This window comes from Macrosteles quadrilineatus, unplaced genomic scaffold (genome assembly GCF_028750875.1).
Source record: "Macrosteles quadrilineatus isolate MER2022 unplaced genomic scaffold, UCM_ALF_1.0 Scaffold_6__1_contigs__length_79288215, whole genome shotgun sequence".
NCBI lineage: Eukaryota > Metazoa > Arthropoda > Insecta > Hemiptera > Cicadellidae > Macrosteles > Macrosteles quadrilineatus.
The window spans coordinates 75,475,741-75,487,790 of NW_026542599.1; the positions used below are offsets into that span (position 1 = coordinate 75,475,741).

General features: G+C 33.1%; 1 protein-coding gene across 1 annotated transcript in view; it reads left to right on the forward strand.

Annotated features, from left to right (window-relative positions):
• The window catches only part of LOC128996395 (semaphorin-1A), a 488,248-nt gene that overhangs the window by 463,793 nt on the left and 12,405 nt on the right, over positions 1–12,050 (forward strand). Inside the window, exons 8-9 of the mRNA XM_054421704.1 lie at positions 3,664–3,768; positions 5,152–5,240. Of these exons, the coding sequence (XP_054277679.1) occupies positions 3,664–3,768; positions 5,152–5,240 (194 nt within the window). The remainder of the gene's footprint in view (positions 1–3,663; positions 3,769–5,151; positions 5,241–12,050) is intronic.

Below are 12,050 nucleotides of genomic sequence, written 5' to 3' on the forward strand. Positions count from 1 at the left end.
GGAATTTCCATGCAATATTTAAAATATTACTAGATAGGCCAAATTTTATAACAGCGCTAGATACTTTAGCTACAACACTTTGTGTGTAAAATAATGGGTACAAAGATGGTGCATTGCTACAGTGAAACTACAGAGGATATTTTTAGTTAGTTCAAAATGAATAAGGATTTAATACTAAAATGATGACTTCAAATGATAAAAATAAAATGTATAAAATGTCGCAGCACCAGAATAACCACAATATATGATTTGTAATCAATACAACATGGATAAAAGGAGATATTAAAGATTGTTACACTGTGAAATCCTTTAGAAAACCTCTTTCAGCTGATTACAACAATACTTATAACTAGACAGTGTATAACAGTTTTTAAGTTGTAAGTTTTACAGACAAAGTTTATTACACTGTGGAACGACTCCACAAATCTGTTTAAGCTATCACAGCTATGTGTATAACAGTAACGATAGTAGAATGCTCAAAGTGGATATTTTACAAGGCCTGTTACGGGTTAAAGTATAGATATAGGTTGTAACGCCAGTAAAAGCATGCTCCATGTAATGGGAAAGATATTAACTGTAAATGCCTCAGGAAAGCTGATCTGGGAGATGTAAGCTGAGTTTACAACAATCTCGGGAGTGATTATTGGTTATGGTCTGTTATTGAGGATGTATTATGTTAAAGGGGTCTTAAAAATACCACATAAGAGGTAGTACAGCTGGATAGATATACTTTTTTAAAGAATATACACTTCTGTCAGCAAACCTGCAGACTAAACTAATTTCTAGTTATGATACATATTGAGTATTTATTTGTATAATTTTTTGGTTACATAATTTTAAGAAAAAATCTACTTCATATCTATGTTTAAGATATGATTAGAATTGAGACACCCTTATCACTTAAACGCAACTCATAACTGATGTTTTTTTTTATGTAAATTATTAGACTGTTTTTTTTTTTTTTTTTATTTTTACAAACCTTTGATGCACAAAACAATCGGTTAACTAGGTTGACCTGAAGTCTATATTGAATATGAAGGATCAAATTGTGTACTCTTGACTGCAATGAACATCATTGCTTCGGAAAAGCCGTAGTAATGGAATCAATTGTCGAGAAGGGACGAATCAGAAACGAAGTCGATGATGCGTACCGTGGCGCACACACCAGTGAACACACAAACATGATCCTCCGTGCAACGCTTCAAAACACAACGTACCATTGTCCGATCGCGTTCAGTAAATGGTCCTGGGGCTCTCACTTGCTTTGTTCATGATACAGTCTGTACGATACAACCTGTCTACAGTGTCTACCTGGGATTGGTTTATTGTAAAAGGTGTGGGTCAGCCCCAAGACAGGTTCCATCCTACAGACTATAAAAATACCTTTGTAAAATTTTTTAGGGGTGGAATTATCCTTAAGCACTCATTTGCTTTGGGATCATAGCAAGTATTTTTTATATGAAATATCACCTAAATAATGAAAAAGTTAAACAATATTTTTTTGGAACTAGTTTCTTGACTCAAGAGTTTTATCAGGTAAATGGTTTAAAGTGAGTATTAAGGAAAGTGAGTTCTGTTGGGTAAAATAAATTCCAAATACAGCGGAAATAGTGTGCAAACTGTGACTCTCGTAGGTTCTAACCCACCTCAAGTATATCTTTCACACATTTCTGTTTAGTGAAACCACGGCCACCTTTTTAGGGTAGCACAAAATATAGTTAGTAGTTAGTAGTTTATCTGGACTTTCTCAAATAATTTCGTAGATGGAGGTTTGGTTATTTATAGCGTCCACGAATATTGGAAGCTAATTAAAATGGTGTGGTCAAAATTATAATTAAGAACGCAATGGTAAAACAAGGATATAATATCTCGAACTTCATTGACAACCGCAGCGCAGCGAGCTCAAAGCGAGTCTACTAGACTCATGTCATGCACGCATTACACACAAGTCCATTGTGCGTGTGACTTCTAATTGATGCGTTTGACAAGCATGTGTACTTGATTATACAAAACATGACTTTGCTTTGATTAGTGCAGTAATTGCGAACCGGAGCAATGCATTGTAGTTAGTACGGACGACTTGTCAAAGACATCAGTTGAAACTCCAGGAGATTTAAATCGGCTTTGATTACGTTTGAAGTGAATTCTGTTTATAATGTTTACTTGGATTGAGACAAATTTATCGTATGTTTAAAAGTTTAGGCCTACTAGTTGGGATACATCATTATTCAACTGATGTCTTACATACAATTGGTATTCTCAATATTGTTTCTTTATGGTGACATCAAAAGTATCATTTGCAAAACAGGTTGATGGGTATGATAAATTTAAATGGCATTCTATAATATTTAATTAAGTAATGATCCTTTCTCAAATTAATAGATTTTCATTTCTCTAAATAATAAAGTTTAACTATTGCCAATCTATTCTAATTTGTTTATGCTAATTGTGATAACCATACATAGGTCTACACTTTCACTCAATTAAATAATGTTATATGCTTCTCTGGTTAAAGCAGCGTTAAGAAAATCAATTCAGTGCCTATGTTGTGTTTATTATAGTTTATTAATGAGAGGGTGATGTAAAAAAATGTCTGAATACAGTAAATTGATTCCTAAGAATCTTAAAGAATAAATATGTTTGCAGTGATGAATAGATTTTCAATAAGTTTAGTGAATGACAGATTTTTTAAAGGCTTTTGTGCTTGTTTTAGCAGCAAACCTATGTACTCTTATAAACAAAGTGTTTGTTAATGATATGCTTAAGTTTACAAAGAAATTTCGTTGAAACTGTTTAAATAGTAAACTATTTTTGTGCATCTGATTTTAATTTATATTTCCTCTCATGGTGGACAGATGTCAAAGTCCAAGTCATTGGTTTGTTTTCCACCATTATTCACTAACAATCTTTACAACTCAACAGCCTTCCCTATTTTGTAGGAAAATCCCAAGTGCTGAGGTTTAAGTTGGCCGAAGTTGGATTGAATCCCTCAGTTCCAACCTGCTGACTCAATCTCACCTGTTTCAAAGTTCTTGCCCTTAATTTGGCTGACAAGTAACTCTACATGTTGTTGCGCTGCGGCCCCATGGGACTCGTGCTGGTTTCAGGTTCAACTTCTTGTGTTAGCGTAATGTGTAGGTGTTATTTCACACGTTGCTGCTTTGTTCTTCATCGTTGAAAAGGGGTTCCACTTTCAGCTATTTCTCCCTATACATGTGCAATACTATGGTACATATTTTTGAATCTCTCATACTCTTTAACGTTTACATTCTAATGTCTTGTGGGATATGTTTTTTAATCATGGTCTTTAGTGTAGGTTCTTAATGGTGTTTTTGTGTTACCATTCAAACAAATCAGGGTTATGTTGTGCCAACAGTTTTATTTGATGGTCTAGAAGATAATCATACAATTCATTATTAGAAGATTGGACCTGGATAATTTAGGTTTTGTCGTTGTTGAAGATCAGCTGTTTTTGTGTTCAGTTGCTTGTGAGCGTGGTTAGTCTAGTCCTTCTGTCCTGAAACCCTGGGTATAAATCCCACCAACCACCGATGGATATTATATACCTACATTATAATGTTTAAACTAAGTGGAAAAAACTTTAACCCTGGTTGTTTACTGGTTTGTCTTTCAACTGTGTTGATGTTTTGTGATATGTTTCAGACGGAGATTTGTACACTGGCACAGTGGCAGACTTCGCTGGCATGGACCCCATCATATACAGAGAACCGCTACAGACTGAACAATACGACTCTATGAGCCTTAATGGTAAATGAAACACAAGTGTAAAACTACTTACGATATTGAGAAACAATTATATGACTAAATTGGCAGAATCAGTTGCAAAAGGTTCTAACTCAAAGATGAATGTGTTAAGATTTCAGACTCAGATATTTGCCTATTACAGTCTCAATATTATACTTTAGCAATAACGTTGAGGAAAAATGCAAAAATAGTTGTTGATAACCATAGAAGAACTATGCTTAAGCAAGTAATCCCTACTAAATTTATACTATTATAAAACACTATATACCTAATTATAATAGTACAATACATACATAGATAATAATAAATAAATTTGTGTCAAAGATAACTTCAAAAGTTCACAGACTGTTTGAGATGTTCGAGTTCACATCTTGTGTTTACCATAACATAGTTACTGAACAGAAATAGATCATTTGAGCTTTGGTGTTTTAGTTGTCATTTTTAGTTTCAAACAACATTGCAAATTAATGAAACATTTGTTTGATGCTCTAAAAGTTATTCCCTCCGTGTTAGTTAAAGTTGATCCATTTTAGATGAGTTGAAGTGAGTGAGTTATCTTGGAAAATCTTATTCGGATATATCACTGTTTTAATTGAAAGTTTTCAAATCTGGAACTTACAAAATGTGTCTTCAATTGTGTTTGAATGTTAGTGTAATTTATCATAAACATTGTGTATAAACATTGAATTGAATTTGAATCATCATTTTGAACATTGTTGATTTATTTGAAATCAAACCAATAAATTTATAATAATAATTCTTAAATCTATTTATGTATCTAAGTAAATTATGAAAGAATAATTCACCTCACAGTCCTATACCGCATGACTGGTTGGATAACAAAGATTGTACAATAATGTACAATCAAATCAATCAACTATCAAATAAAACTAAATATTTTTAAGAGATTACCAATGAGTGATTATTTAGTGTACTGATTATGTTCTGTTAATTTGGTTGAAATAATTAACACACATAATTTATTTATTTGATTGATCTATTTGTTTTACTTTAGTAGTTATGATTTTAATTTACATGATTGTTCAGGCGAATATGAATAAACTAATCTATTAAAATGAAGAGTGAAAATAAACATAGCATTTGAACTAAAAAATAGTTTACGCTTTTGATTAGATCTGCTTTGCATTTGTATATTTCACGGAATAAAATTACAAAGTTTGTTGACGATTAGTTGTTTAGTCCCCTTATTTCAGGAATATGTTTTTGTATGAACATACTTTTTTGAAAGTGAATGTTACACATTTTAAAACACGATATTTTTACCTTAAATCCAAATGGTAAAACTAGTTGTAGTTTACACAAGCTTTAAAGGTAAACCTTATTTTAATGTGTGCTTATTTATTAATGAATGCTTTTTTGTTACAGCGCCAAATTTTGTAAATTCACTCACCCACGGAGACTTTGTTTACTTCTTCTTTAGAGAAACAGCTGTAGAATACATCAATTGTGGCAAGGTACGTAAACAATAGATAGCATATAAGTATATAGTATAGTATATAATCTAGGAATAGTGCTATATATATGTGAACGAATAGCGCTTTTGGCCTCTGGTTGCATCAAAAGAAAAAAGGTCTCAGGTTGGTCTTACTATGCCACCCTCAGGAATAGCTTCTTTCCTACAGAAAAAAATCACCAAATGTAAGTTGTGGGTACATTTGAAAACCTCCAAACCTGATTGCTTATAAAAGTCCAGACATACCAAAATCATTAATTTCCATTAAATATATGCTTTATAGTTCATACCAATCAGTAATACATGTTTTTACCTTCTCTTTGCACAAAGCAACTACAGCATAATTTACTCTATTACTTATGTAACCTAGACTCTGGTTATAGAGTAGTGAGGGAACCTAACCATATTTATATCGTTGTCTGAACTGATAAAAGAATGAGCGGGTGAAATAACGCTGTTCTTGTCCATCTATTGAGCGACTGGCTGGAACGTATTGGAGGAGGAAATAATGATGACAAAAATAATAGTACTATTTAACCTAATACCGAAAAGCTAAGGGTAAGTTAGTGTAGTTCATCAGTTCTTGATTTATTTGTGGTATGTTTTTCTTTTCATTTTATTTTTTTGGTGTACCAACGCTATTAGTTTTTATCTATGAGAACGGTACAAACCCTGGTCTTACTACTATCTGTCTAGTGTCAACCTTTTCTTAAGAACCATCATTAACTGAAAACCAAGTAGCAAATGACTTCATAGTCCAGAAACATTGGAATCGAACCAGCGACCTTCAGATTTTAAGGCAAACTGAAATAAAATCAAGAACTAAGTTAAACTCCTGACTATTATTTCATTTTCCCACCCTAAAAGAAACCAACTTTGACCTCTCATTCTTTTACACAGGATACTCTTAATCTTGTGAATATTTAAACAATATTTTAAAGTATATGCAGAAACATGTGCCAAAGATAGCTGTATGACGGATGAAGCGAGTATCATTACCACTTGTGTGTTGTTCACTCATCACATCCATCACTTTACCGCTAACACACAACACCGCATTGCTCTATGTGCTAATACGTGTCATTGTCTTGCCGGGATCTTGTGGCATTGTTGTTTCATTTGTAAGATAAACTGCTTCTCAGAGGCAGATTGTATAGGAGCTTCAGCTTGTTCATTTGTTTCAACGAGATGTGTGTAATGTGTTTCCGTGTTATAGCCACGCTTTAAAATACGATGTGTTCAGTTTTCAATGTGTTAGTACCAGGCAACAGGCCCCTCTGAATCCAGTACTATACCATGGAAGATTGGAGTTAATATTTCAATTTACATTATTGAAAGAGGTTTAACTATTTTTTAGTGAACATACTTAACCCTGATCATGTTGCTATCCAAGACTGACCTTTTTGTTAGATAGCATCCTTGATGAGTTAGTTACCCATAGAAAACTACATATGGGTCCAGAATTGACACTGACGGGATTGAACCAGCCTTCTTAAGATTTTTAGATGACCCCTAATACCTTGTTGTTACTCACACAAACCATCGTTAGTTTTAGTCTAATTTTGTGACAGCCAATTTGTTTCCTTGTTTAACAAATTAGTAAGCGATTTCACTTTAAATTTTTATTTTGTTTTCAAATATGATTAGATTGTAATTTCTAATAGAATTCGAAATGCGTAAAATTTTATTTAAAATTAACTATGTATAATGTTTATAAATTATTCTTGTATGAGAATTTCATTGGTTTCCATTGTTACATTAGTTCTCTCTAATGTTCCTAGAATGGAGTGTAACATAGGGACATTTTTACCGCAGGAATTACAGGGAGAAGGTAAGCCGCAACGCAATTAACAAGAGGTAGCGAGGGTAATTAGCTTGCGGTGGAGTTTGTTTATTGGCTGAGTTGTCGGAAGTGTCTTTGACTGCGGAGTCTCGTAACTGTCGTGTAACAATTCTACCGACATCACTTACGCCACACTCAAGTAATCAGCGAGTGTAGCAGCGAAGGTGGGCAACAACATTTTGCCAACGATAACTGTGCTTACAAAATTGTAGATCAGATTGTTCGTTAGTTGAAGAATTATGTAGGTGTTTTTCTTCTCTCTCGTATGTACAAGAGGTTACACTATTAAAATATTCCTAATTCGTTCAAATTGATCAAAGTTTATTGTGCCATAGGAAATACATTTAGAAGTGGTTTTTCTAATCGGTTGAATAATAGCAGTCGTTCTGAGAAAACAAATCAACAAAACTGTTTTCATAGAAGTACGATTATTTTTAATGAAAACGCTAAACAAACAATTAGTTCCCATAACAAAAACCGTGATCCACGCTGCGAACAAATTGGTTTCATACAAAGGCTTTGAGTCTGATCAATCAATAATTGCCGCATATGGCGAAGACTCTAGAATGGATAAAATAGAATCAACAGCGGCCATTCATTGTGGTCGGATGGAGTTTGTAGCCGAACGAGTTTCATAACAAAACACACCACGGCTCTATTCGTCGGCTTGGATATGTTTTCTCCACTAATAATCATTTCCTGCTTCACTTTACTCCTAATGTTTGGTTGAAATTTAACTTTTGATTAAAATGAAGCGAATACTCTGTTTGTCATTATTTTGCCAATTTGTTATACCATTATTCCATTATTATTTTATCAGTTCTTGATTTATGTGTGGTATGTTTTTCTTTTCATTTTATTTTTTTGTGTACCAACGCCATTAGTTTTTATCTATGAGAACGGTACAAACCCTGGTCTTACTACTATCTGTCTAGTGTCAACCTTTTCTTAAGAACCATCATTAACTGAAAACCAAGTAGCAAATGACTTCATAGTCCAGAAACATTGGAATCGAACCAGCGACCTTCAGATTTGAAGGCAAACACTGTAACCACTCCTCAGGAAACAACGAAAGAAATCTACCTGAAGGAACTGTCTGGTAGAAATTTTCTGATGGTTATTATTACATTTTGTACTTTGTTTTTTTCTTGGTGTTAAATCAGGTATTTTTGTGTCTTATTTTTTTCAATTGGCAATTTTTAATTTCAAGTGTTTTGCTGAAATTAAAATAAGACCTAATGAGTTGCTTGATAATTTGAATGCAACATTACGCAATTCAACCTACTGTTCTTTCTTTGGTGTAATGACTGCACACATTAAAATACTAGTAAAACCTCTTTATATAATTTCAAACCCGAATTATCACTAGACAAACACAACTACAATGCTCGTGATACAATGTGATATTGGTGTAGGTGATTGGAGCAGACAGCCATTGGTTCTGTCGTGTTTCATGTATCACGTTACTCGTAACAAAACCTGACAGGTGATATTTGTTTGTGAGTCGACGGCTCGACTTTGCTTTCCCCGATATTGATATTAGTTGAACAATCCAGCGTGTTTTGTTGTCAAAAATCTGTTCTGATGGAAAACAAGCTTAAGCAATATTTTTATAGTTTACTTAAAAATGTCTTTATTATAGTTGCGTTGGAAACATTTTAATTAGTAGTGATTAGTGTGATAAATAGCTATTTCCCACGAGAATCACAGATTTGTTATTAGTTTGAGAGCTCAGGATTTTAGGTCTTTGGCGAGTTGGTCAAATTCATGCTTATAGTTTAGTTTTGTTGCCCAAAATTCACAGGCATCACTTTTCATAACCAGGCTTTTAAGATGACAACCAATAGTGTGCTTTTGAAGGTCTAGTAATATTCCGGTAACCTTTTACGTGGTATTCGTCACTTAAGGAGTGACAACATCATATTATGATGTGATTTTGGAATACAATCTTCAAATAATAAACCTGTTTCCTAGACTCAATTATTGCTGTTATTTCTCAAATAAAGTTCAATTGTGACAAATAATGAATCTGAATCCGAATCAAAGTTAAACTTACTATCTTTGTAACCAGATATCTTAAAATCCTGGAAATAATACCTACCTTATACAAATTTATCTTCCAATCCCCCCCCTCCCCCACCCCTGTTTTTGATGCGAAACCCCCCACCCTGTCATTCGAATAGGTAAATATTTCCTCATTCAATGAATTTATTAACACCGTTATTTTTCTTCACATCTTTAAAATACCAATCTAACTTCACACAATGCGTCTGCACATTACAAGATAGGGCAATCATGCTAAAAGGCAGTGAGAGAACGTTATTCACGGAAACGCAGCCTAAAGCTGTGTCGACCGTAAACGTGAGCCTGACCCAACCCTTTATAGACTCAGGTTTACGGCACAATCTTTTATATGAGCACTTCTGCAACGCCCTTCGGCCCCGAACATGCTACAACACATCTCCCGACAAAAGCACTAATGCTCGAGCCATTAGATGTTAAATCTTGACTTGTATTCTTTAAGGTCATACAATAATCTGTAAAGTTAAAACATTTTTTCAGTTCATCAGTATAGTGCCTAGGTGCAGTTTTATCATTTTACTCACAAAATTTAAAAAATTCAAAACTTTAAGGTAAAGAAAAGTCAGAAGTATTCTTGTAGTTGGTACTAATACCTGAGTAGGTTCGTAGGTTAGGCTTTTATATTTTGAAATTCGTTTAATATTAATTGATCTCGAAAGGTGAAAAATCTTTTCTATTAATCGGTTGGTAATCAATGGGGTTTTAAATTTCAGATATTTTAGTTTCTAAATTTGGTTTAGCCTTTAGTTCAGGGAGGATAATATATAATTTTCCCTATCGAGTTATTTCCATCATGCTCTTATAATCTTTAGAAATTTTCACTTTGTGATGTTAGTTAATATAATATGTTTAAGCCCATATGAATCCCAATTCGCGGAAGTATGCTGTATGATTTAATTTTCTGAAGCGTATATGCTTTGATGCACACTGATTTTACTGATGGGCAATTTTATTAAATTCTTTACGCCTGCCATTATTGGTTATGAAATACGGTGCCTCTATTGTGCTATTATGTTATGTTATTACATTGAAAGCTGCAAAGCTTTTGTAGTCTATTTCAAAACCTTAATACGTTACACTAAATTTTTACGTACAGGATGTAAAATGCAATAATAGTAAAAAATTTCTTCAATAAACGAATAATCTGCCCCACAATGTAGCTTGTCTAGTGGATTGAATAGAGGAATTTGCCCAGGTTCGAATCCCACTAATCGCCAATCGTTCTTAGTTCTTAGCAATGTCATAACAATTTGATCTGGGGGTTTAACGTCTACGCTAAGTTCTAGGTTCTCATCTGGTCAAAAAGTCTTGGTCTTGGTCTCTTTAGCGACGACAAATTTACATAGAGAACTATTTTCATTAAAAGCTTTTTTTTCAACTACACTATTCAGTTTCTAAATCAAGAACATAATGACCAAAAGGAACTACTACAACTAGGAGTGTTCTCTATAAGGAGGGGCTTTACCGTCCAGTTTATGGGACAGATTTTACAACACCACTTCCCTCAACTTGGCTGAAGTAATCTAAACGTCTGCCGCTACAAGTTAATTGTAAGACAATGCTGTTCTATGGATACAATCGTAGTCGCGATAGCGTTTTGTAAATAGTACATTTCCAAAGTATGAAAGATGTGTTAGGATGGCATTTTTAGAATTACTTATTCTTTGTATTAACTGTGACTTTTCCATAAAAAAAACTGCATTTATTTCTTTTCTTTTATCAGCAATATATTTTTTTTAACAAGAAATTTGAGAAAAAGAGTGTTGTGTGAATGTGTGGTTTTGAGTGATAATAATTAGTTTTTAAATGAACCTCAAAGACAATGTTTTTTGTGATAAATACATGTTTTCAATGAATCTTTTCACTTATCACTAATATAATTTTTCAGGCAGAAATCGGATTGATGAAAAGTTGTTCGAGTTTAATTAAAAACAAAGTTCATAATTCTTGACCTCCTTTAGTTCTTTGGTTGTTTAAGCTCTTGGAAAAACTAAATAAAATTAGTGTCCAATTTAAGTTTCACGAGATTTTCTATTATGTTTGACTATTTGGGACAGTAAGCCAAAAAGTCTTGTGTCAAATAATATTTCTGTTACAAAAACAATGCTTTTTAAATCAATATTTAGTTGTTAAATTGATGTACCACATTATATTTCCTAGAAAGCAACGGTTTTGTTCCATATGAAAGCGCTAATGTCAAGCATAACTGATAAATAGTCATAAATCATTTTTCATGTTTCCTTTGTCATCAGTGTTTCTAATTCACAAGGCATCATACATGGAATTTCAGCTGGAAAAGCATTATTGTCCACCAGAACAATGACCTATTCACTATTCAGTGTTTGAATTTTTTCACAGTAATCTGACTCTGGTTACAAAAGAGCTTCAAGATAATTCTGAAATCCTATTTACCAGGTTCAACATGTTCTATAAATAGTTCGCTTTTGTGGTATTAATGTATTCAGTAACGGTGGACAATTGTGTTAGATTAGTTCACGGAATAATTAAACCCAACAATGCATAATTTATCACACTACATTGTTGGGAATTGAATTAGGTTTAATTAAAAACTAGATTTTGTAAAAAAAAATGTTTTTGTTGTTATTTTCAACTTTATGGAAAGGGTGTTTCAATGTTTATACTTTGTATTGTCACATACTCAGTATAACATTTTATTTTGATTAGAAACAAGTGGTGGTTTTGTTGGAAAGATCTCCTTATTTTGTCTATTCAAATTAAGATAGCTTTTTGGATATAAATTAAATAAAAATAAGGTAAAACATATTGGTATTAGCAAATTTCTTAATAGTAGTTATTACTGTAAGTAGCACAGAGCTCACCTAGGCTCAGGACCGATTTACTTTATCATTTTGATGTCTCCAGAGG